Below are 27148 nucleotides of genomic sequence, written 5' to 3'. Positions count from 1 at the left end.
CTGAATTATCCCTGCAAATTCTCATGGAAGAATTTGAGCAAACTCTACACATCGACTGCCTGTTGGACTATAACCTACTGAACTGATTCAGGAAGGACTTTTACAAATCAGCATCCTCACTATCTCTACTGACCTAAGAACTATACTCATATCTGTATGTATAATGCTTTTTAACCACAGTAATTCTCTTTTCTTTTTAAATAAATCTTAGATTAGTTAATAAGAATTGGCTGTAAGCGTGTATTTGGGTAAGATCTGAAATATTCATTGACCTGGTGGGTAATGTGTCTGATCCCTTGGGATTGGTAGGACTTTATATATGGTGAATAAAGTTTTAAATAATCCTCACCATATAGACTTGGCTGTCTGGGTGGGAGCCAAAGGCTGGATTGCTTAAAGGGAACCATTTTCAGAATCGTCCCTCCAGCAACCACGGTTACAGATAGCAATAGACAAGGTTATAACAAAAGGAGGAAGAACTGAATTAGGGGGGAAAAAATCAACTTTATATACACCTACATGTGATGAAATACTGCTCCTTCTGCTGCTGCATGCAGAATCTAAAGGTTCCAGCTTTGATATCAATTCTTCCAGTTGGCTAATGACATCACTTTGGGTTGAGAGGTCCAGCTGCGATTTCAAATGCTCTAGTTTGTCTAGAGGCAAAAATTTTCTTGCCTAACAATACAAAAAGGAAGAGGTTTGTTAATATTCTTAATGCTCATATGAAACATAACAGAGTGGTTTTAATTTATTACCCATGCAATTATAGGCTAAGTTTTCTAATAAAGGAGTAATTGCTTATTAGTTCTACAATTACATTTCAACATGACAAAAAGCTCCAAAATCCAAAGTGCGAGTTTTATAGGATTTGGTTTAGGACAAAAGGACTTAACTGAATAGATGTAGTAGAGAGGTGGGAAGAGGTCATAACTTACTCTGCAGGAAATAATAGAGTTCTGGAAGAGACAGCAGACTCTGGCAGCAAGACTCCAGAAACCTCTTCTTAGCAGACGTTCTACACAACGCTCTACTAGCAGAAGAGAGAAGTGCGAGACTTTTCCATTCGTATGCAGACAGAACAACTCATTTCTGTACACTGCTATATCCTGGATATCTATATAAAACAGAGGAGTAGAAAGGTCTTAGGGATGAATGTACTTATCAGTATTTCCTTTCTGGGAAAACTTGGAAACAATTTACAGACACAAAATGGGTGAGGTAATGTCTTTTATTGGTCCAAATTCTGTATTGGACCAATACAACGTAGAACAGATTTAGTGTGACACTCTGAGTAAGTTCCCCAGACCTGAAGCAGAGCTCTGTGTAAGCTCGAAAGCTTGTCTCTCTCACCAACAAAAGTTGGTTCAATAAAAGTTGGTTCATTACCTCAGCCACCTTATGTTTCTAATATCTTGGGACTGACAAGGCCACAACCACATTGGAAACAGTTTGTACTTTTCAATCTGCCTACTAATGATTACAACAAATTTCCATTCCTGAAATACACCAGTAGAATATGGGATAACAATTAGATGGCACTATGTTAGTATATAATTACCATTGCATACAATTAAAATCTATGAGTCCTTTGACCTTTGCCAAGTTACTTGGAAGTATTTAATTCCACATTATGTACATATTTTTTCTTTGAAAAAACAAAAAAATGCAGAAACTACATAGCACAATGACAGGTGTTCAATTATTTGAAATTAATTAGTTGCTTGTTAAGGATTTAATTAATTTGATGTACAAGAAACACTAAATGTGCAAATACTCCATAACAGCGGCATTTTGAACTGTTAATATCAAAGTGCAGTTAAATACCTGTAGAACATTTATTAGTCCTTTTGTGTAACACGGCAGTTGTTTAAATTGAAGAATGTAAATACAACTTAGAAGAACACTATACAAAAATCTCCTAATCTGTTAGGGTTAGATCCACATCAGATATTCTTTGAAAGATGATAAAATGGAGTAAGGAGAAGCAAGGAAAGGAAACCACAATATTTATGATGTTTCATTGAATCACACTGGGCCATTTTCTTTTTGAGATTCAATACACTGTCCCCTACTACCTTTATTTCGCAAGCATCCAAACAATTTGTAAAGATTAGTTTTCAAAGTTTTTTTTTTTAAATATTCAAAAATTTGTCGCAAATTGCTGATGATTAACTAGAAAGTTATTAGTGAATGTTATTTAACCCCCTTGTGGAAACAGAAATTGTAAGTCAGGACTTTAGAGAGTCAAAATGTAATGAACAATGTAGCAAAAACTTAAGTTCCTTAAAGTTCACCTTTTACTTCACTCCAAAGTAAAACTTGAACATTCTGAGGAATGAAGACATAAATGCCCCTTTCTGTCCACGTCATAACACAATGCTCGCTGTAAGCAAAGAAAAAATATTAAGCATTGTTTCACAATACTCATTTCGGAAGGAAATTCTCTTGCCAGAGTACTCCATTTAATAGTGTATTTAATTAATCTATTATTTTTTTATTTAGAGAACAAGATCTGAACTTTAAGACACAGCCTCCTGACCTAACATCTCTGTTTTCTATAGTCTTTAACCAAGCCCGCATAAAGGGAATTCAGGTAGGAAGATTATTTTGTACATGTTACAGTTTAAAAAAAAGTATTTAAAAAAACTGACTTTTGGAGAAGGTTTGCAGATTTACATGAAACTGTGAACCTGTAAAAAAAATGTGTTTAGTGGAAATGCTGAAAGTTAGTACAAATTTATATTTTTTTGGCCAGAATTTGAAAATAATTCACTAGACAACAGGGTTGCAGGGTTTTTTTTTTGTTTTTTTTGGGGGGGGGGAGTGGGTTAAGAGGAATTGGAGCATGGGAAGAAGAGGATAAACAAATCAAAACTACTGCTCATGGGCTTTGCAGGATGTTGATTTGAACAGATGTGATGAAAGCTAACACAAAGACAATATTGTTAATAAAGCAGAGTGCTGGTAAATACTTACGTCAAATATAACAGTTTTGGGAAAGACAAAGACTGGAGGGAGCAGGCGGAAGTATTATACTGAGGATCCAACCTATAAAACATATAATATCTAAATGGTAATTGACAGTAATTCATTCTAATTACAAAACACATCATGTTAGCAAAATATTTAAGCCCTCAGTCCTGTAAACACTTACACACGTGCTTAACTTTAAGCATGTATTTAGTCCCACTAAAGTGATATGTATAAAGTTAAACATATGGGTATGTTTGTAAGATTGAGGCTTTAGTTATTACTGTCACTTATAAACAAAGTTTACTGGCAAAAGACCTACTATTACTAAAGTGGAATACCTAGGAATGTCAATATTTACTAAAGTCACAATCTGACTATATTACAATTTACCTCTAGAATTAATACAGGATGGATGGATTAGCATAATTCTTTTAACTAACAGCAGTAATTGTTTTTCAGTGGCATTTTAAATTGCCATGAACATGGAAGGAAGAGGTCATCATAAACTACAAAAGGACTCAAGAGTGGTAGCCGTGTTAGTCTGTATCAGCAAAAAGAACGAGGAGTACTTGGCCCAAATAAATTTGTTAGTCTCTAAGATGCCACAAGAACTCCTTGTTCTTTTTACAAAAGGACTGATATTTCAAAACAGGAGCCCAAGACCTCTGGTTGCCTTAACTGTTGAGATAATTTACAGTAAAGGTCAGAGATCAGTTTGTTTAGAAGTTTTCCATCAAAAACATTTAAAAATACAAATATAGAAAAAATTAATTATTCTATGAAATAATTATATACTTATATTTTCCATAGGTATAAAGTACACTGGAAGTATTTCTGAGAAAGCTATGACCCTTACCCCAAACCTAACCCATTCCAAAAAGAGTCAAACATATTACCAAACGGTAGTGAGTTAACAGCTCTATGTTTAGTAATAGTGATTTTCGAGCATCCAAAGGCAACACTGTAGATTTATAACTTTAAATTGCATCTCTGCTATGGAAAATGTAACCCAAGAGTCAAAGTGTGAATTCACTTCTCTAATCAAATATGACAACTTGCTACACCTACATTTAATTGGAAGCCAAAACTGAATACAAAATAAAGAAATTAGTTCTTAAAGCACTCATGCACAGAGCTACTGCCAACCCGAAGATATGTAATAAAAATTGACCACTTCTAATTGATTTGGCAAGCACTGCATTAGTCACTACTGAAGCATGAACTTTTGTCATGAATCAGATGGTTCCCCCCCCCCCCCCACTTTTAGAAGAACACAACTTTTGGATGCAAGTGGGTGGGTGAGTGGATGCTATAAGGAACAGCTGAACACATTTCTGAGAGCTGCAAAATGAAAACTCTAGGCTGCATGACAAGCTGAAGCTTTTGTTCATGACTTGACTTTTTATTACTATATTTTGTGACTTTCAGAGAGTAGCTTTCACAGAAAGAGTCACGGGATGAAAGCATAACCCGATTTATCACTAACCACCATCAATACCACTACCTTAGAGTAATAACTGGGAGAGGAGGCGACGAGAGCAGCTGTTTGAATTGATGGGTACTTAGCACTTCCCCTTCAAAGTTCACCTCCCACATCCTTGACCCAGGACGTGCACAATATATTAATGGCTGCTGGCTCCCACAATTCTTTCCAGCTGGGAAAAAACAGGCACCATATTCTCCATCTCTTTCTTTGTTACCAATTTTCCAGAATTTCTCTCTAGTGGGGGGAAAATATATATTTAGACAATATAGAAAACAGGCTCTGTTTTGTTTTAACATTTTCTTGGAGGACTGTATCCACCAAAGGAACATTCATAACTGTAAGCTTCCAAAATATTTTCGTTTATATTTGATATGGTAAAGTTTATTTATAAATTAAACCGAAAAATCTCACCATTATAATTCAAAGTATAGAGCAATGAGATAGTTGCAGATTAACAAAAACTAAACCTGTTTGCTTGATATAAGTCAGTTTTCCATTATTTTTAAATGTGTACTTTATGAAGACATTGCATCCTTTTTGCATTAATTTTTACTATTTATTTTGCTTTAGCAATCAAAGTAATTTCTATGCTATCTGCCCAGCCAGTTGGGTCTATCTAACTAGGGTCTACACAGCAGGACCAGTATTTTCCTTGCTGTCTCTGCTTAACTCAAAGTTTAAGGGTGTCCGTTAAACTGCATGTGCAGTGTAGACACTAAATACCGTACCTTTAGTTTACAACTCTTCAGAAAAGCTATAATTCATTTTAAAACCATGAAACCCAACCCCTAAAATCAGACGCAAAACCAAGAACTACGTTAATACTATTAAGATAATACTGTTACGGGACGACATCTGGTCTACAATATGCCAGTAAGTCTCTTCAATGATGACTATGTCTGACCAGCTAAATGATGATAATTTCGAGTGATGAAATTTACGAACGATAAATGTAAATGCTAAAGAAGAATGATCTTTCAGCTAATCCATTTGAATCAGTTTCCAACTTTAAGAGATGTCTTGATACTTTTGCAGTTAGGTATAACTTACCTCTCAGTATCACACAAGTAGGAGCGAGTAAGTGAAGAAATAAGCAGTCTTCCATCCAAATAATCAAGTTGAACTACACGGGAGTCAACAGTGGTTATAATCTGAACTGGAAACATCACAAAAGCAGCCGCTGCCTAAAGGAACAAACAAAAACACCACATACTGGGCTTAGGTCAATGTTGATAATATTCCATAAAAACAACATTAAGAAAAAGTTACAGTTGCAAAGTGCTGCACTCAAAGATCAGAAAATGGCAAACTTCAAGCTGTTTGTGGTTGTTCACATTAATTTAACTCTGCCCTGTATCCAATAACGTACACCATTACTTTTCCTCTAAAAACAAGACCCTGGATTTGAGAATGTTTATGCGTGTGAATAGCCCTACAGATTTCAATGGACTACCCACATACATACAGTTATTCACATACGTGTTGGCAAGATGGGAGCCTTGTTTATAGTGTCTTGTAATTTTTCCAACCATCAATGTATACTTATACTACATTGTTGTATATCATAGTCCTCTCTGACTTTTTTTTAAGTAACTTCTCTTTCTATATAAGTGTCATTACCCATGCAATGCACATTTTCTTTTAAGCCAGCAATAGTCTCCCTTAGGTGTATTCCCGTAGGGAATAAAAGTTATCTGCTAAGGTAACTTAACTTCAAATTTATGTGACCTACAAATGCCAGCAAGTTTCAGCGTTACTCTGCAGTATGTTGTCTAAATACCATTCACCAAATAATTCTCACATAGATGACTTGCACGGACTGTGGGACATACATCAGGTAGCACACACCTGGGCTCTCACTCATGACGACATTGATGCAGCTGAACCAGTAGTAGCACAAGTGGAAAGTTTGTTACAATTCTCTAATGTAGACAGGCCATAGCCTGACTATAAAAGCTTTGGGTATTATTTAGCTTCAGTGACCAATTAACATTTTGGAGAAAGCAGGTCTTCAACAGGCCAATCCCTTCTAGTGAGGGTTTCATGCACACATTATATATTCCAGAGACATTTTCTCCCCTTGTCCCCCAAGTAACCCAGTAAAACCAGGAAAGAATAGAGTTGACATACTTGATATTTCTAAAATAAAACAAGCAGATTTTTTTCTTTAATACAAAGGCTTTCGGGCCTCTTATAGGTAATACTTTATACATTATAAATAAGGCTATAGATTTGTCATGGCAGGAAAAAAAGAGTCACAGATAGCATGATTTTCCCATTTATCTGTGACTTTTCTTTTTACGTCCATGACTCACCCCCACACCATCAGCTCCTGCCCTGCAGGGCTGGGCCCAGCTCCCCGCTCCAGGTGTTGCAACCAGGTGTATGGGACTACAGCACCACTCAGGTTTGGCCTGCCCCTCTATCACAACAAAGAGGTGGCTGGGCCAAATCTGAGCAGTGCTGCAATCCCGCATGCCTGGTTGCAATGCCCGGAGTGGGGAGCTGGGGCCAGCCCCACAGGATGCAGGCTCTGCTGCTCCCTGTGCTCGAGGTGAGTGCAGGTTGGGCTTGCTCTGAAGCCCCCTCCCTTCCCAGGCTAGGAATAGGGTTGTGGTGTCGGAGCAGAGGGTGTTGCTGCAGATGGTCAGTGCCCCCTCATTTGTCAGGGCATATTTTATCAAGAATCACAGAGCAGTCATAATAAAGTTAGTAAAAGTCACAGGCTTAGCAACTGCTCCATGATTTTTTATATAAAACGCCCTGACAAATCTGAAGCCCTAATTATAAAATAGCAAAAAAGACAGAAGCCGGTTTTCTAAAAGTACTTTGCAGATTTAAGGCTAAAGGTATCGTTCAGATCTGACATGATATGAACCTCAAAACCCGAACTTCCACTTTCCTATAATTTTCAGTTCCAGTTTTGCTCTTTTTTGCAATTGTTCTGGTAACATGTTTAACTGTGGAGTTGTGACATGATTTGGGACTTTCCTTTTGTAAAACTTATGAATTCTGGTTCATATTATTAAATTGCTGTACCACGGAAAGCCTCAGTGTATACTGAATCAGACATTTGATAACAGGGACTGTATTATACATGGCACAGATCGTAACTAGACATCTATGACAGGAACATCAAGAGTCATTAACATTTTAACAGGTCTACCTTGGCCATAACAGTTACCTACACGGGGAGGCTGTGTTGCAAGAAACTAGTGTTTTCAGTCTGGACTTCAGACAGGCAGTAACCAAGCAACAACACACCTGACTATGGATCTTGATCACCTGAGGGAGGCTTTGAGGCTGACTAGAAGAGTAACATGGCAGAGGAACTGGAAAGTTATAAATGGACACCGTGTGCTCTGAGTAGTTCTCTCACTGAACAGAACAAGGTGGGTAGATGGTCAGGAGGAAGGAAGGAGAGGAGGTCCTGGGACCCTGAATGCACTAACCAAAATCCAAACACCTCTCAGCATGAGCACCTGAGGGAGGGAATTGCGTAAAGGTATTTAATTTTGCCTATATCTGTTTATCTCTTGTGATTTATGAATAAAGCATAACTACTTTAGAAAGTCCTTGTGCATTACTTGCTTTAACTTCACATGTCCCTAAAGGATTAAACGATGAACCAGAATACTCATGAGAATGGAGCTCTGGGGAAGATGTGCTTTAGCAATTGGGGAGACTGGAGGGTTTGGGGGGTCAGCACTGATCCTGGAGTCCAAGACAGCTCAACCACAAGGTCCCATTCCCCATAAGTGGCATCAGAGAGTTTATGCCTGGGAAGTGTGCCCGAGAAACCAGAAGCCTATCCAGAGGAGCTTAGCAGCACATGGATCCAACGTGTGGGTACAAACACAGCTGTCTGCCAAGCATCCAGTGGGAGAAGCTCAGCCAGGACTGTGACAAAGTGTTTTTTGCCTTGTCTACACTTACGGCAGTGTGTAGAGTACAGGCAATACACATGTAACTACATGCCACAGTGAAAGAGGGCTGCATTCACACTTGTCACTGAAGTGTGTAGCTAGACATGGCAGTAAAAAGCTCTGGCAGGGGGAAACAGCGAGGAAAGTCTCTGGCGGGGGGGAGCTGCTGGAGTGTTTCTCTGCTGCCTCCCCACTGCCAGAGCCTTTCCGTGTGGCAGGGAATGGACTCCGGCAGCACGACACTACACTGTTAAAAACAGCAGTGTAGACATAGGAGGCAATGCTTGAGCATGTAGAGAGCTACGTAGAGTATATACTCATGTGTTTAGCAACGGAGGGCACTCTACTCTACTCACCTAAGTCATGTCTACACGGCTATTTATACCTATGCTAGCTGGGTGTGCAGTGCCTGTATTCTATATGCCACTGTAAGTGCAGACAATAACTTAATATCATCCTGTACAGTGTTGGACTCATTCTACAATTAAGCAGAAGTACCATAATATGTGGTGTATCCATCTTTTGATTACTTAAGACAATTTAAAGTAACCGTCAAGACAGAAATTGTGGATTTACACTCAGACTTCTAAAAAGAAATTGCATCACTGTGCAAAAAAATCCATCCTGAACTCAATGTCTCTTAAAAGTGGTAAATCGTACCTCCAAATTGAATGCTAATGTATTTTAGAATATTTACATTATATTGCCACTTGCTGGACTAGCTATGTATACTGTCAAGAATTGAAGCAAACATTTATACCAGTATCTAGTTCATCACTCCTGACTAGTCACTAAAACGAGCAGAACTTAATTTGCTAGTGAATTCTTTCCCCCATCCTGATTTTACTAACAAACATGGACACACTGAATCTGTGTCTCTATCTGTTGGAATCTCCTCTCATTGCAAAGAAAATGGGTAATATTTTACCTTCCCTTGTTTGGACGTATTAATCTTGATAGCAGACACTTTTCCCACATGATCTCCTACAAAAACTCGAAGTGCGGCTGTATCCCAACAAAGAGATGTGACTTTTTTGCCTTTGTGCTCAGTGGAAACATAAATCCGCTCTGGCTTTCCACGACGCTCCTGATTGAGTTCCCAGACCACTACAAGGCCTTGACTGTAATAGTTAGGAGATTAACATTTTTAAGAGAACTGATCTTTTGAAAGTGACAATCATTTATAACAGTAGTAAAGAAGTGCTGCTTGCAAGAAAGAGGCAAGCTAAACAAAGAATACATTTTAATATAAGAAGCTGTGTTTGAATGCTGTGCATATGAAAAGTGTGAGGTTGACAATTCTGAAAAACAAAGTGCTACATTTATCCAAAGATAAGCACAATACAAGCTTCCACACACCAACCTACCAATGTATATCAGCCCTGACTTGGAGGGTTGCTCACTGAAACCTGGGCCTCTGTTCTGAAACTGCCAATAAAGGTGGCAGTTGTGAGTTAAATAAATGTAACTAACTGGAATTTCAACGTATAAATGTTTTAGTTACCCATTTCACTTTATCAGGTCAGCGAACACACTTTCACATGCCGCTGAAATGTCTCGGGCTTAGCTAACAGGGAAATTGACCAACATGGCTATGGTGGAATACACTCCACCCGAGAAGTTGCTTTATAGCCTTGGGGCAGGAAGGGGAAAATTAATTAAATAAAATTTCTCACCTGGTGGCAACAGCAACATGATCTTCATCATGTAAACAACAGGCGACCCGGGAAATGGCACCTTCCTGATGCAAAAAAGACCAGTCAAGTGATGAAGTGACTACAGTTCCAAGTGCAGTAGTCAAGTTAGTTCTCATTACTACATTTAGTTATACACAGTTCTTATCCTCTACCTGAGAACTACAATAAGAGATGAAAGTCAGTCTACATAGTAGCTTCGAGTGCTCTTGGATTCTTTGCCTTCTCGTCACTTTTTTTAAGTGGAACTTACTGGTTCTGAAAAATGTCCAACTGACAGTCCTGGAGACTGAAGACCTGTGGTTCATTCACTGAAGAGGAACATAGGTAGTGGCAATGAAAATTACTTCATCTGACACGACTACGCAATATCTTAAATTCTGGACTAAGGGAACCAGCTCCATGAATGACAAGGGTTCAGTTTTCAAACCCATTCAATTCTGCCAATGATGAGGGTTGTTTTGAGAATACAAACAGCGATGCACAAGGAACCAAAATGAGTTTGTGGTTTCAATTCACCAACTATTGTTAGACTGTAAAGATATCTGATGGCTACTGATCTGGATTGGATTCTAAACTGATGAACTCAATGCAAAAGGCTCATAACGAATTACCAATCCTCAGTGCAACCGAGACCAGCTGACAGCCTATTTTAGCACAGTGAAAAAGACAGTCTCCTGCACGTGGAAGTTAAGTATACCATCTGTATTAGACAGCATTCTCTTAACTCTGTGCTTCAAGTAACAAAGAAGATCTTTCATGTGGCCCTTGAGCCAACTGGAAATTTGTGGTTATATTTTTAAAGAATTGTACACAACTCAAGTGTTAAGGAGTACTTTGAAAAGTAACCAAATAAAGGGTAAATCCTGGCATAAAATACACAAGGATACCCATAAAGGCATAATTAGATCTAAAAATGCTCCTAAATTATGTCTGTCTCAAGGACTTGGACAAGTGAAAGACAGAGTTAGCACTGAAGGAGATACATTTACAAGAAGACAACGAAACAGAAATATTTGTAATAGAAGTGCCTCCAAATCATTTGGTTGACAAGGAGCTTTACTGATCCCATCACCGGCATCACAGCAGTATTAATTCTGTACTTTTTTAGAAATCAAGACTTGTAAATAAATAAAACCTTTATTCATCCATCTTCCCCCTACAACAGTGAAAAATGAACAGACCATTTGATATGCAATCACTTCATTATTAGTATAATACAGTCTCAGCTTTTTGAAAGCGAAGCCCCATTCCTCCCCATAGGAAAATTAAATCCATCATTCCTTGCCTCCAACCCTAACACATGTTGTTAAAAGCCAATGAGCCTTTAAAATCTTAATTTATATACTTTCAACACTTCCTCCAGCCCAAGTTAGTCCTTTGCACATGCCACCAACTTTGGGGAACACTGGAATAGATAGATCTTCATAATATACTTCCTTTCCTGTTTTACGTGCATTGAGCAGTGTAATAGCTAAGACTACATTTTAGTTACGAGTATTTTTAGTAAAAGTCATGGACAAGTCAGGGGCAGTAAACAAAAATTCACTGCCCGTGACCTGTTCATGACTTGTACTATACACCTGACTAAATATTGGGAGTGCCACGGATGCTGGGTGGTGGTGGTCCGGGGAGCGCCACAAATACACGTGCTGAGGGAGCAGTCCGGGGGGCGCCGCGAGTGCTGGGAGCATGGTCCGGAGGGCGGGGGTGGAGGGAAGCACCGCGAATGGCGAGGAGCCTGGGACCTCCGCTGGTGCTCGGGAGGGGGTTGGGGGGGTTGGCAGCCCCTACCCAGCTTCTGGGATGCAGCGACATGTCCCTCCCTAAGCTCCTAGCTCTGCACGCTGCCAGCTCTGCAGCTCCCATTGGTCAGGAACAGCGGCCAATGAGAGCTGCGGAGGCAGCAGGCAGAGCTAGGAGCTGAGGGAGGGACATGTTGCCGTTTCTGGGGAGCCCCCCCAAGGTAAGCTCTGCCCCTCCCATGCCCCAAGCCCACCACCCAAATTCCTCCTGCGGTGGCCCGAGACTGCCCCAGCAGAGGCTGGTGCAATTGGCCCAGGGGCAGCCCTGGAGCCAGCAACACCAGCCACTGCAGAAGTCACAGAAAGTCACGGAATCTGTAACTTCCGTGACAAACTCATAGCCTTAGTAATAGCTAACAGCGTTAATATTTAGAGAATCATCATTGGCATTTGAGTTAGCCCCTGTTGAAATGACTGAGGCAATTCACAGCTAGAGTTATTGTTTCGGGTTGGCTGTAAATTTAGATAGACACTCCAAACTGGTTATGCTGACTTCCCATTTTGAAGATTTTCTTTTGAACATAACAGAGAGAGAGACTTATTTTTAAAAAGATAAAATATGAGTCTGGAGAACAACTGCGTAGACCAGGGGTCGGCAACATTTGGCACGCGGCTCGCCAGGGTAAGCACCCTGGCGGGCCGGGCCAGTTTATTTACCTGCTGACGCGGCAGGTTCGCCGTCCCAGGCCAATGGGGGCAGCGAGAAGCGGCGCGGGTGAGCGATGTGCTGGCTGCGGCTTCCCGCCCCCCCCCGCCCCCCCATTGGGGGCCGCGATCGGCTGAACCTGCCGCGTCAGCAGGTAAATAAACTGGCCCCGGCGTAGACTATGCACCCTTTCAGGATACTCCTCTTTCAAACCCCCACACTTTGCAAAGCACTATTTTTGCAAACAACCACCTCTCTGTTCAAACACAAAGAAGTCAGAAAATTCAGTTTATTTGGATGATTCAACAGGCTGTACATTCCTGGGACTTTAATACGAAGCTACCATTTCCCCACTTCTGCAATTGAAATATTGCCCTTCCCTGAGGTTTTTGCACAATTCTAACCTTACCTTATGAGTGAGGAACAGCCTCTGTTTCCAGCCTTCTTTTTGAATCAGGTTTAATCCCCCTCCTGAACTGCCCAGAGCCAGCCATTTCCGAGATACAGCTATACATGTGCACTGAAAGAATTATGACACAGGACACTGTAGCTACTTAAATAAATGTAAATTCCACTGATAATGGCATCTCATATTTGTCCTTTATTTGTTAAAAACCAAAGCTTTGACAAAGAACCCATTCTATGCCTATCGTTCATCCCCCACCCCCACCCCCAAGATATGCAACAGCAAGGCCAGGTTGTCAGAGAAGTGCAACCAGTGCATTCTAAAAGAGGAGTGGACAACAAAAGCAAACAAACTCTTGAAGACTGTTTTCCTGCAAATATCTTTAGTGATAAAGGACACAGAAAGACACATTCAGGTTTTTTCATAAGCTGTTTGGGCACTTTAAACCTTGTTAGACTATATTTTTTAAACAAGGGCAAAAGTTATTTTCTTTTGATGGATCTGCCATCATACTCAATAAGCACAGCAAACTGTTCTATACTTTGATCTATGAAGTTGTCCATCGGAGTAAGGTAGCATCCACTTAAAGTTTAGCCAATCATCCTATTTCATGGGCTGACCAAAAAATAATTTGAATTAAAACATTTGTATTATGATTTAAGGTTTAAGTGACCATGCTCTTAGAGGCTTTGGGGTTAAATATTGCATTTTCCCTGCAACTGACTAATCTATTCTCAAAGTACCTTATATTCATAATTTGCTTCAAAAACAGAATTAAATAGCAAATTATTTTGACTTTAAGAATGGGCAAGCAACATATTTAAAGATAACATGCAAGATTTTTCTATTTATTTCATTATAGACAAGAGAAAATCCATCTTTGTTTGTTCTACACTGCTCTTAACTGTTCTTCCAAGAAGCCACTGCTCTCGACCATGCAGCTGACAGTAATAAAGCTGGACCCAAGGTTTAAGTAGCAAATACCAAGTCATAATCTGCAATTTGCATAATAGCTTCTAATCTAGAGCTATACAAATCAAAGTAATTTTATGCAGTCATTCACCAAGCTGTAGCATGACAAAAATATTGACTTCTGTGTCTGAAAAAAAAAAGAAACAACATAGTAAATGCAACAAGCATGAACCAAACTTACCTTCAGACGACTAGAATCCAGCCTGAGTGCAGAAAGCAATGGATCCAAACACTCAAGTTCTGCCAATACATGGCTGTAAGATTCTGGTATCATTGGCACAGATGTCATTGAGTTAAGAAAGCCTGGCAATACTCAATCATTGGTGCATTATTTACTTCAGCTTCTAGCTGTACCTGCAGAAGTTAAATTTAAGAATATAATCCCTTTCTTGATCAATTACAATTTACTTTCTTGCCCCACCTTTGTTCTTTAAGACCTACTCTACACATAAAAGTATGCTCACATAGCTATGTCACTTAGGAGAAGGGGGGAGGGGGGAAACACCCCTAACCCAATATAGCCTGACAGCAAACACGGGTATAGCAGTATAGCTTATTTTGTTCAGAGACTGGTATAAGCTATACCGGCAAAAGAAATCTTTTGCTGGTATAAACTTTGCCTACACAAAGAGGATTTGCTGGAATAGCTATACAGGAAAACACTTTTTAATGCAGACAAAGACTTAAGACTGCTCATAAAGATACAAAAGGGAGGGGGGGAATCTAACAGGCCGCAGACTTGATCCTCCTACATGGATCCGACTGCAAGGGTAGGGCCCTACTTTGTTTTGTCTATGAATTTACACTGAAATTAATTTAAGAAATGTTAGTCTGTTGGATAAGCTACAATTTGATTATTCCTAAAGGTAAATATCTGATGGGTTTACAGTCTCCTGTGCAATCTAGGCACAGCCCATAAACTAAATTGCATTGATTTAGCTAAAAATCAATTTTGAAGATCAATCTGGTTAAACCAGTGTAAATCACTGCACTGGCACACTTAAAATTGATATTACATATAAAATATGTTGTTAAAATATGAGTGTTACAATATCAAGCACTCAAAGGTTAAAAAAATACCAAAATTAAGGTAGCCCGTTCAATCTTAACTCAGCCTCCTTGCGCATGTGCACTCTGATACACCCTAACTACATACAACAGTTTCCACAGGACCCATCATTCATGCATTGAATGGGACAGCTATTCAGTATTTTTATCTTCATCTACCAGTTTGGGATCCCATGCATTATTTCCTGCACACCACCATCCAAACCTTGCACTGAATACAAAAATGGCAGTTTCCTCACAGGCTTTTTAAAAAATAACTTACCTTAAGTTTTTATACTGAACACGCTACATGTCATTAGCGTCATTGGGAGGGTGGGCATTTTTAGATCCGCAGCACAGACTTCTACCACTTAATTGGCAGTAGCAGCAGACTGTTATTTACTGAGGACCGGCCACTAGAAGGATAAGACACGTACTTTGACAGCGAGTTTCAAAGATATTTGCTGACAGCAAAGAAACACTGGGACTTCTGGAATTCTTGGCTCTGTTCCAGGATATGGAGGGGAGCATCTCTAGTGTTTACAGACTAAGATATCTGTTGTTGTTCACACGTTTTAGGGGAGATTTGGCCTAATAAACAAAATACTCCAATCCCACTCTAGTACATACAGTAGCAGATTGAACAAATCACACCACCCACACCTGGAAAAGGATAATTGTTCTCCCATCTGCCATAAGCTTTTGACAACTGTTGGAAGGGGCTTTGCCATTCATCCCCTCCTTCAGGTTCTTCTGAGGAACGGGTGGGGAGCTCCCCAACTTTTTTTGTAGATCCTCTTCCCTCTGAGGATACCTCCAGTACTCATGTCTACCACCCACAGTTTCCTCAAGCTGTAGTTGAAACTGACATACATGTTCCTTCATTGCTGCCACAGGAACCTAACTACAAGTCAGCCCATGGCTTTCCCAAGGGAGCAGCAGTGCCACTAGCGCTGTCTGCCTGCAAACTCAGGTCCATCGGGGTCACCTTCTTCCCCGCGCGTATGTTTCACCCATTTCTATGTTCACTTTAAGCTCAGATTGCAAGCACTTTGGGCAACAGGGCCAGGAGCTGCTTGGGGAGACTCTCCCTGCTGCCACTCATACTAACAACAACGCGTAGGGTGACCAGACAGCAACTGTGAAACATCGGGACGGGGGTGGGGGGTAATAGAAACCTATATAAGAAAAAGCCTCAAATATCGGGACTGTCCCTATAAAATCGGGACATCTGGTCACCCTAACGCAGAGCCGCCAGGACGGGAAACCGAGAAGCTATTACAAAGTTCAGGCTCCCAGTCTGCAGAGGGTGGCTCTCGCCCGCTGGGGTTTGCTGGCGTGTCAGCTGTGGCACCCAGGGGATGCCAGGGGAGGCTGCCAGGGAACACGGCAGCCCCTGCGAGAGCCAGCACTGCCCAGGCAGGGGAGCTGGGCGTCAGTCACATCTCGGCACCGGGACAGGAGAGGGGAGGACAGAAAACGGATGGGACCCGCCCACTGCACCTTGCTTGATCCCCAGCGCTGCTGCTGCGGCTCCCCCCACCCGCCTCCTGGCCCCCTGCCCAGCTCCCCGCGCGGACACTCACCCACCGAACGCCAAACTCGCCAGCTGCTTCTCCGGCCCCGCCCCCACGGCACGTGATCCTTCCCCAGGCCACCAGAAACACGTTAGCTCGCGCGCCCGCCCGCAAAAAAGTGCGTCACACGCACACAGCTAACCCCAGATCACGTGACGGCTACGCTCTTTTCACCCCTCCCCCCTCGGGCGGTTGCCTAGGGAAGTCCCCGCCCCCCCTCAGCGCTGCGGTACCCCGGAGCGGAACAGACGGGACCTAACAGGCGGAACGAAAGGGAAGGAGCCGGACTCCTCGGTCTTCGGGGCCGGGTGATCGGGATGGGAGGGACCGGACGGTGGCGGCCGCGTTGTTGGTACCCCGTCATCACCCCCTTCCGCGCACTGTCATGGCGACGGGAGGGGGGAGAGGGAGAAGCCATCACGTGATCTTGGAGTGTTGTGGTGGCGGGGAGAACCTGTCATGTGACCGGGAGGTGTCATGGCGACACCAGTCTCCCCCGTCACGTGACCCGGTCTCCCTCGGTGCGTCGCGGGACTTTAGCTAGTTCCGGTCACGTGCCCTTGCTGCCCAGCTCCCTGGCCACCCCATGGACCCGGAGGCGGCGAGACCCCCCTAGTAGCGGCACCGGCAGCGGCTGGACTTAGTGCCCAGCGCCACCCGCCCCCTCATCCCGCCGCGCCCGCACCCGGCGGCAGCAGCCAGCGGCGGCCTGGAGCCTGAGAAGCCGCCCGCACGGTAGGAGTCTGGACGGTGTCCAGGGGCTCGGCGGAGTCTCCGGGGGAGGGGGGAGCTGGGACTGCGGGGGCGGCGGCTGCTCCCCGGGCGGGGGCCCGTGTCTGTGGGGGAGGGGGTGTGCCGGGCCGGGGTCCCTGTGCAGGCTCCTGGCGGGGAGCGAGGCACCCAGCCCTGCGAGCCGGCGTTGACAGCCCGAGAGCACAACGGCCCCCGCTGCTCCGGGCTCCCCACCCATCGCCGGGCGAGGGCAGCTCGGCTTGTCCTGCGCTGGCCGCTACTGCTGAGCGAGATGCGGACAGGGGAAGAGGCGGATTTATTAATACACAGTGTGCTTGGGCGTGGGGGAGGGAGTGCAGCCGGGTTGGGGGAATGACAGGGCAAGCTGGGCGGGAGAGGACCCAGGGGCGTGTAGGTGCGGTGGTGGTGGCAGGAACATGTTCCTCTCTCTAGCAGTGCATAACGTGAGGGAATGTTGCCCTGCTGACGGTGCCCTTCCAAATAAGGTAAAACCAAAGTCCTGTTCGTGTGTTTTGTTAAAGATAAAAAATGCCATTGTGTAATGATCAGGATTTGATGCCTGATGGTCTGGTTGGAACCCAGCTCAGATAATCATGTGCCTCGCTAAAATATATACCTTGATCATGCACGCTGCTTTATGCAGGTGGACTTCTGAATCTCTGCAGAGCCCCATGTGGGTGTGAAAATCTGCTTGTGTGGAGTAGTTTGTAGGATCAGGTTTAAGTTACAGTTCTGTAAATATTTGTGAGGCTTATCTCACTCCCCCCCCCCCCCCATTTTTTTTTAAGAATCAGCATCCCATTTTAGACCTTGTTGCCATGTGTTTTGACTGACATGGTTCTGCTCATGTCTCAGTGTGCTGTGCTGCTACTAGCACAGTTGAGCCTGTTTGCCACTCAATACACTACGCTGTCAGTGCTGATAAAAGCACCACTGTGCAGGAGCACAGATGGCATCAACAGATTGGGTGATCTTTTTCTGTTTGATGTATACATGAGACACTGAAACTTGGGAAAGGGAGGGATAAGATGAAGTTCTGGGACAAAAGGTTAAGGAAGGGGAGAGATGGAAATGTCACCAATAATTGTCCATCCTTCAGCATTGCTATCTTGCCATAAAATCCAAGATAGTGAGAAGTACCAAAGAGGGCAGGAAACTACAGTATTCCTTTCATTTTAGATTTAAGAAGAGGTGGCAGCTGCCATGCATTCACATCTTCGTTTTCTCTCTCAATTAAGCAAGTAATGTGTTGTTTCTTCTAGTCTTACTGCAACTAAAATACTACATTAGACTACAGATGCTTCTAACCATACCAGGGGTCCAGACTTGTTGTGTAGACAGGCCCAAAACACAAGTTCCAGAGTTCTTCAGCTTATTGTCTTGCTTGTCTAATCAGAAAAGTTGTAGCTCTCTACCCTTCCTTACAGTAAAATGACAGATGAGCACCCTTTCTTGTCTGCCTGTCACAGAAGCCTAGGACCATTTCAAAACCCATTTTTGTGTCAGCCAAATCAGGACTATTAGTGGCATCTCTTCTCTGTCCAAACCTCACTTGCCAAAGCAATCCATGTGTGAGGGGAGTGGATAAGATCCCCTGGTTGCCACTATGTTACTTGGCTACTCTAGAAGGAGCAGAGAACAGGAATGGTAGGGGAGAGCTAATTAAAGAGAAACAAAAGCCAGGCAGGTGGCTTAAAAGTAGCTGCTAGCTAGTCTCTGCTGCCTGACTTCATCCACCAACTAGGGAAATGGAAGTGGGTATGTTGAGGATCCTTTTCCCCACTACTGCTGTCCAATCTTTGCTGGGCTCTTCACATCCTGCATTTATCCCTCCTTCCCCAGTTTCAAGGGGAATATTCACAAATGAGTTGGGAAATAAACAACCCTTGTAGCTCAGTCTTCCTTTGTTTTTGGTTTTTTTAACCACCACTTATGCTGCAGGATGAGTGTCATATACAGCTGAAAGTTTCAGTCCCAGGAGAAGTTTTGTGCCTCCTCCATGGAGTCCTACCCACAAGTTGGAACCACTGATTTATCTACAGGCTCTTTGGAAATATTACCTACAGTGGAGTCGTATCATAGGTGCATTTAACTTACACGATTTTAACTATATGCGCTCGGCAAAACAAAACAAAAAAGAAAAAAATAACAATTTAAATACTGTACCTGTAGTGCGGGCGATTCCGCCCGCCATTCTACTCAATTAGCATTTGACTATACGCGATTTTCGTCTTACGCACTGACTTCAGAACCTAACCCCCACGTAAGATGTGACTCCCCTGTATTTTGTTATTTCAAAGGTCCTGGTGCAGAACACAAATGTTCAACAACATAGCCTCATGTTTCATAGATAAATTACGGTCAGAGATAGCTAAAAGCTGTATCTAACAAGTTGTATTTTCATAATGCTTAGTACATGGCATGTACAATCCTCTTACCAGTCTTGATTGGGGGTCCCTAAGCCATCAATTTCTGCAGAATTTAAGCTTTTAAATAAAACCGGGTTTCTAGCCTTCATGGTTGCAAAGGTAATCTTTCAAATTTGAAACAAGTGTAAACTGACACAGAGCCATCTTCCTGAGTTTCAACTAGACAACTCCAATGCCTTTGCTGCTAATTTATAGTTTTGCTAAGAAGCAGCAGATTAAAATTAACAAAACTTGTCAGCTTGACAACTGTAGTTCAGACCCCTGGGAGCAGTAGTGACACTGTCATGAATCATGTCACTTTCACAGTGCTGCTGCAGACATTCAATAGAAAGTGCACCCCAAAAATGGAGTCTGGGGGGAATGGATATTGGGGAACTTTTCCTCCCTCACAGCAGCTAGAAAACTTTAGATGATGGAGAAGACAGTGTCTTTTTCATTCAGTTCAATAGACACATATTATCTAGACAGAATACAAAAGAGAGCCCTCCCACCAGCAATTAGAGGAGAAGCTGTTGGATTTCTATTTTAGTATTTGTATTAGTATTGCCTCAGAACTTAACTGGTGGAGCCATTTTGTCTTGTTAGATAGTAGGTTTGTAGTATTTTTTTAAACCCTGATTAGTGAAATATTTTGATTCTTAATGCACTGTTTAAAGAGGACTCCAGGGTTCTCCCCTCCCCTCCCCCCCCCCCCCCCCCATATCTTGGATAAATGTTTGCTACTTGCGAGTAATTTGTAGACAGTTATGTCAGAGCTGCCATCTTTAAAGTGCAATTATAACAGAGGCATAAAAGCAAAAGAAGTAGCAATGACCAAAAAAGAACAGAAAAGCATGGAGGTACTGCATTCAGTTTCCCAGACAATGGAACAAGCCACTTGTGGGATATTATGCATTCAGAAGCTGCATACTGCAAAGTACTGTGCCAGAAACATTAAGTCTTTGTTGGTAAAATATCAGCTGTTACTGGTTTTTCTAAGTATTCTAGTGATTACCACAGTTTTGTCACAAACAGGCAGAAATCATATACGTGCCCAATACTGCAGCGTTAAAGTCAATAGCAAACCTGTTGATCTGGTTCTGGATCAAAACCTAAGTGCAAATACATCTTACTACTAAACATCTTCTCTCAAATATCGTACTTAACACACTTGTCTGATTGCTCAGCTTGTAACATTTTCACTGAGCAGAGTGCTGGTCCTTACTAATTATCCATATAGATGTTCAAGTTTAAAACAATCAGATTTTTATTTTCAAAGTTGTACAGAATTTAAAATCCAGGTAAAAAACATATCCATAAGTAAGTATAAATGGATATATATATAGAGAGAGAGAGATTTCTGATACCTATTCTTAATACGTGTTTAAAAGAACATCTGTATAATATTTTAAGTATTGATGTAGATCTTGGCAATTAAAATATAAGAAAATGTAAATGTGCATATTCAAAGTATTGAAAGGATCTCTAAAACTACTTGATACACTGGTAGCAAAGTGAGGCGGGGGCAGTAAGGTACATGGCAAATAAAAAAAACTGCAGGAGTAGGATGGGAATGAAATATTTAAAGGATATAGTACGGAAGGAAACTTCATGTCATTCTGATAGGAGTGAAATTTGTAGTGATGGAATATAGTAAAATTTGTATGTTACTATTTATCTGTTCTCTTGAGAAATTTAAGATTGGGAAAACTATAAAGGAAAAAAGACATTGGCACTCTCGTTATCCTTCTTCCCAATTACAGAAGGGCTTATTGATGTCAATGACAAAACTCTCAATCTTTCTGTGGTTGCAAGATTAGAGCTTGAGTATTTTTGGAACAAAATAAATAGGCCAGTTAAAATTATGATTGTGTCTGAAGTCTCATTCGAGTCTTGCATGGTAATCAGTGGATCGTGCTGAAGGAAGGGGAAAGTAATTAGTTCATCGTTTTACTCGGGAGGTACAGTTGCAAGAACCTGTAAGTCTACGATACTTTCGTCCCTCTCCCCTTCCAAGTAGTTTTAACAAATAGAGTTCCCATCACAAAAGGAAAGCACTATGAAATGCCACCGGGGATTTGGAGTGTGCACACTCTCTGAGGTATAAGCGCTCTTCACAACTTGACAAACCAGTAAAGAAACATAAAAGAGAAATAGAAAATATAGGAATTAGATGAAATGTAGGTGTAGCTGGAGCACAAGGAGGATTGGAAAAGAAATCTAAGTATAATATGGCTGTGGGTTATTATAGTTGTATGTGACTATTTTATTTAATCCGAAAAAGTTTGACCGCATGTATAAAGTGGAGCTCAGAGTGTTTGTCTGATAAGGCTTGGACAATGACTGTATGCTGCTGTTAGTTTACAGAATGTAAATATTGAAGTGCAAATGCAAGTTTTGAAGTCTTGAAACAAGTTGGAATACTGGAAAAAATCTGTCAATGGAAATACTGTACTAATTGCTATTGAATTAAGTAACTAACTGTACCATGTGCTTTTAATAGCACCTTATAGCCATCATGGCAACATCATCTGAGGAAGTGTTACTGATCGTAAAGAAGGTGCGTCAAAAGAAACAGGATGGGGCTCTCTACCTTATGGCTGAAAGGATAGCATGGGCACCTGAAGGCAAAGACCGATTCACAGTCAGCCATATGTATGCAGATATAAAATGTAAGTGAAAGCTCTTTCTATTGCTCTTGTATGCAAATTCTCAGTAAATATTTAAATAAGACTCAAACCTTATTTTACATGTATTTGGCCAATTTGGTCATTTCATTAGATTATTCTTTCTGGCAAACATGAGTGGATCCAGGAGTAAATTGCAGGCATAGAAGATGCTGCAATTCAAAAGTTTTTCAGGTGTTTTTAATATAGATCCCAAATTTCTTAAATATTTCTTTCGTTTTCCCACTGTGCTAACAATCTCTGCAATAGCTTGGAAGCAGAAATATGTATTGTAGTCTAATGGAAAATCACCTAGGCCATATGTCTTGTTTTGGGGGATACAGGATTTATGGGGTCTAAGAGGAAACTACCTAACCCAGGGGTAGGCAACCTATGGCACGCGAGCCAAAGGCGGCACGCGAGCTGATTTTCAGTGGCACTCTCACTGCCCAGGTCCTGGCCACAGGTCCGGGGGGCTCTGCATTTTAATTTAATTTTAAATGAAGCTTCTTAAACATTTTAAAAACCTTGTTTACTTTATATACAACAATAATTTAGTTATATATTATAGACTTATAGAAAGAGACCTTCTAAAAACATTAAAATGTATTACTGGCATGCGAAACCTTAAATTAGAGTGAATAAATGAAGACTTGGCACACCACTTCTGAAAGGTTGCCGACCCCTGACCTAACCTATTTTCGGCTAATTAGGATGTGCATCTAGCTCTGCGACAGTCTATTCTATAAAAACCCAGCTCACAGTGAGATGTAAATTGATTAAAGTTTGATAGAGTTATGTGGTGTGATGGTTTATTATACTAGCCTCTCATCTTTGGAAATCTAGATTAGAATATGATATATTGTGGGGTCACAGCTGAAAATATGTTCATTCATATCATCCGTGTCCTCCAAAATTACTTGACAGTTTGGCTTGACTAGTAATCTTGTTCAATAAACACCCACAACTGAAATAGTAGTGTGCTGTAAGTCAAAACTGAGTTTCTATAGTGCCTGCTTGTGCTGTGCCTGCATCAGATTAGTGCTGTCTGTCCTTACTCAATACCAAAAGCACAAACCCTTGCAAATTGCATACATCTTTTTCTGTCTGTAGCCCTAGAACATATGCTATCTAAATTCATATAGGATTGTTACAACGTTTTTAAAAGGTATATGTGGCTGTTAATCATGCTGAGTCAAAACTCTAAAATGCAGTGCTCGCTAACAGATATCTGCTTAATAACCATTTAGAAAGTCTGTTCACCTATTTTATATCTAGAAGTAGTGTGAAGCTATTATCCTCTCCACCTATTGAGCCTATCATAGCATTTACATATTGTAGTTTAGAAGACTGGAGGGGGAGATATCAGTTCTTGCAGACATTGAGTAAATGGAGTAACATTCTCTCAAATTCCAGCCTTTACATCTGTAGGCATAGAGAGAATCATAGGAAGCTGAAAGATGCTCCCTTTGTTGTTTGTGGGCTCAGATCTTGAGGTGTGGTAGGGCAGTTTATGCTGGCTTTAGGGAAACAGTGCAAATAGGACAATGCCTCCATTTAGAAGCAGGTAGATATGCACTATGGGCAGTGTAGATTTCCCATAGTTGGTCCTATATCTACTTTTTCTCTGTGGCTATGGGAAAGGAGGAAGGGCTCAGGCATCCTTATGACTTAGTGATCTCCATCTGCTCTAAGCAGCGCTTTGGGGCCATTGCTAGGCCCTGGAACTTGGAGGGACCTGAGGGCTGCTCTGAGTTTTGCTAGAAAACTAGCAAAGGTGGCCAAGGAGTACTCTGCTGCAGCTCAGGATCTGGGCCTCTCAGGATGTCTTTGGTTGCAGTGGGAAAAGTGAGATGCAGCTTTTAAAGCTAACTTGTAGAGGCAGCTGCATGCTTCACTTCCAGGGCTGGAAGAAATGTGCTATAATGCCACCAATGTGGGATATCAGGATTTAATGGGATGATGCAGACAACAGCATATAAATGAATGTTCTGGGGAGAAAGTTTGTTACATAAATGTACTTATATCACTAATTGCTGTTCTTTATATATTCTAGGCCAGAAAATCAGTCCTGAAGGAAAGGCTAAAATTCAGCTACAGCTGGTATTGCATGCAGGGGACACAACCAACTTCCACTTCTCTAATGAAAGCACAGCAGTGAAGGAGCGAGATGCAGTGAAGGACCTTCTTCAGCAGCTGTTACCCAAATTCAAGAGGAAAGCAAATAAAGAACTTGAGGAAAAGAACAGGTAAAGTGGCAGGGGAGAGGGAGAAGATCTTCAAAAAGGAATCTGTCATTTCCCCCTCTCTAAAAACAACATAAATGTTGCTTGTGACTTGTGAACAGATCTTGAGCTATATTGCTGTAGCACAAGAGTGCTTGTTGTGTTCTACTTCAGTAGTAAAAATCTGTTGGCTTTAGATTCTGGTAAAATTCCTCTGAATTTCATGTTTTCATGTTACAGGACTTATGTAAGCAAGCCATTTATTTTGTTAAAAGCTTTGTGACTAACCTGTTACCTCATAAGGATCAATGGATTTCAGAGAGAGAGAGAGAGAGATTAGAAATTACTTCCTTCTAGCAGACAAGCAGAGCAAGATAAATGATGCATTGGAATCTATGCATTTCCTCCCCAACCCTGGACTACAAATACTCCAATCAGTTTCCTTCCTAAATTGAACATAGCTATACCATTTTTCTAAATAGACTTGTGTTCAGCAGGGTGGAAATAAGACTTGAGTGCACAGTTCATTAAATATTACAGTATTTTTAAAGAGTAGGAACAGTTGTATAATTTTGAAGTATTGGCAAACACACTCCAGTTTTGTGTTTTTAAAAAAAAAAATTTGAATTTTTCCTCATGGTATCCATTTAGAAAGGACATGATGGAGGGTTTGCAGGCTAGAATTTGCTATTTCATTAGTAATTAGGCTTTTTTTTTTAAACTCCCCATTTCTAAATAACCTCTCAAACTCTGATTTCTGTCTACTTCTGTTGTATTTCTAGATTGGAATTTCTGATAGGTAACGTTTGAGACTGAGTAGGAAATTCTTAACTGTCTTGACTTAACATGTGAAGTGCAATAAATACACTGCCTACAACAAAACAAAACATAAGCTATTTGAGTTCTTGTCCATATTCTGCTTGCTGAGCGTGTGCTTGGACTGGAGTCTTTTTTGGCCAGCATTGTCCTTTGGGGCTGCACATGCACATTGAGTGTCCTTGTACCAAGGACATGAAGGGCAGAGTGGGTCCCCCTGCTGCTCAGTTCCTTCTGACCATCCATAACTGCAAAATGGAGCTCCTCAGTGTCCAGGTCTCAATGCAACCTTTTTCATAGTCTTTATAGATAATTGTGTGTGTGTATGTATATATTTATATTTATATTAGTGCTAGGATAGTTATTTGATTAGTTTGGAAATTTTTACCTTCCTTATTTTGATTCCCTCCCTCCCCCAGAACCTCTGATCAGGATGTTCTTGTCAGTACTGAGGATTAAATTACATGGCTTTAAGTATTGTCCCTTTTGCCAGACAGCAATTCCAGTTAACAATGGGCATCCCAGATTCCTTTTTGTCTTGGAAAGGCTCATATCTCTGACAAACACTCACTGTGCATGTCTGTCGTTGGGTGAAAGTTGCTGTCGGAGCTCCTCCTCATGTCAGTACACAACATTGCAGGGGTTCTTCCAGTCCCGCACTTCCTTTTGTTGGCTGATCTGTTCTGCAGCGGTCATCTTCTTCAAGCAACCTGGCGCTATGGCCTGGTCACACTTAAAGTTCAGTCTCTCTCTTGGATAGCAAAGGTCCAACCAAAAGGTCAGACAAACAATTCTTCTGCCCCTTTTGGGTTACTCTTCAGCCCACCTTCTTGATTCTGTTCTCAGCTCCTTCTGGGCCATCTTTAAATTAGGGCTGTCAAGCTATTAAACAAATTAATTGCAATTAATCATAGTTTTAGTCGCACTGTTTAAATAAATGGTATTCTATTTAATATTTTAGGATGTTTTGTACATTTTCAAATATTGATTTCAATTACAACACAAAGTGTACAATGCTCACTTTATATTATTATTTTTGATTACAAATTTGCGCTGCAAAAAAGACAAACAAAAGCAATAGTATTTCAATTCATCTCATACAAGTGCTGTAGAGACTGGTGCAGGGAGGCTGAGCTCACCAGGCCTTTGTTCTCTATGGGTTACCCCCCAGAGTGAGGGGCCGGTCGGGGGCAATGGAACATGGAGGGAGTAGTCCCCGGAGCAAGGAGCTGGGCAAGGACAATAGGGTGTGGGGGGAGGTTGGTCCCCAGAGCAAGGGGCCGGCTGCGGGCAGTGGGGCACAGTGGGGTCAGGATCCCTTCCTCTCCACCGGAGCTGGGGGGGAGCCACTTCCTCTTCTCTCCTCTCCTCTTCCTGCCCTCCAGAGGCAGATTGGGTTACTGCACCTAACCGGGCACTGTAGGGTCCCTCCAAGGCCGATGCCTCCTTCCCCTCCCAGAGATATGCGATTAACACATTAATTTTGTTTTCAGTTAATCACAGGCATTAACTGTAATTAATTGACAGCCCTACTTTAAATCCTTCTAATACAGCACTGATTTTTTAGGCTGCTTTTCCTGGAGTCCTTTTCATAGTAGGTTCCCCCCCCAGTGTCTCTCATTCCAAGGACCTCCCTGCTTCTTGCAGACTCGTAGCTCAAGGCCTCCCATAGGAGCTTAACTTGCTCCCTGTGGTTCCTTATCCCTCCAGGAGTTTCTTGCTGTCTGTAGCCTCTGGCACAGCTT

The 27148-nt window shown here is 41.7% G+C and overlaps 2 protein-coding genes across 2 annotated transcripts in view; one reads left to right on the top strand and one right to left on the bottom strand.

The window, feature by feature from the left end:
• HPS5 (HPS5 biogenesis of lysosomal organelles complex 2 subunit 2) overlaps nucleotides 1–16580 on the bottom strand; it is a 40770-nt gene extending 24190 nt beyond the window's left edge. Inside the window, exons 1-11 of the mRNA XM_065403146.1 lie at nucleotides 16545–16580; nucleotides 14093–14265; nucleotides 12943–13053; nucleotides 10065–10129; nucleotides 9317–9509; nucleotides 5513–5646; nucleotides 4481–4696; nucleotides 2980–3051; nucleotides 2298–2386; nucleotides 939–1117; nucleotides 520–678 (exon numbers count right to left, since the gene is read on the bottom strand). Coding sequence (XP_065259218.1) covers nucleotides 520–678; nucleotides 939–1117; nucleotides 2298–2386; nucleotides 2980–3051; nucleotides 4481–4696; nucleotides 5513–5646; nucleotides 9317–9509; nucleotides 10065–10129; nucleotides 12943–13053; nucleotides 14093–14200 — 1326 coding nt within the window. The 5' untranslated portion in view covers nucleotides 14201–14265; nucleotides 16545–16580. The remainder of the gene's footprint in view (nucleotides 1–519; nucleotides 679–938; nucleotides 1118–2297; nucleotides 2387–2979; nucleotides 3052–4480; nucleotides 4697–5512; nucleotides 5647–9316; nucleotides 9510–10064; nucleotides 10130–12942; nucleotides 13054–14092; nucleotides 14266–16544) is intronic.
• A 5634-nt stretch (nucleotides 16581–22214) lies between these two features.
• Nucleotides 22215–27148, top strand: part of GTF2H1 (general transcription factor IIH subunit 1) — a 31287-nt gene continuing 26353 nt past the window's right edge. Inside the window, exons 1-2 of the mRNA XM_065403172.1 lie at nucleotides 22215–22368; nucleotides 24419–24611. Of these exons, the coding sequence (XP_065259244.1) occupies nucleotides 22215–22368; nucleotides 24419–24611 (347 nt within the window). The remainder of the gene's footprint in view (nucleotides 22369–24418; nucleotides 24612–27148) is intronic.

Source organism: Emys orbicularis, chromosome 4, assembly GCF_028017835.1.
Source record: "Emys orbicularis isolate rEmyOrb1 chromosome 4, rEmyOrb1.hap1, whole genome shotgun sequence".
Lineage (NCBI taxonomy): Eukaryota > Metazoa > Chordata > Testudines > Emydidae > Emys > Emys orbicularis.
The sequence above is the reverse complement of the archived record's forward strand: the minus strand, read 5'-3'. Positions and strand labels throughout refer to the sequence as shown.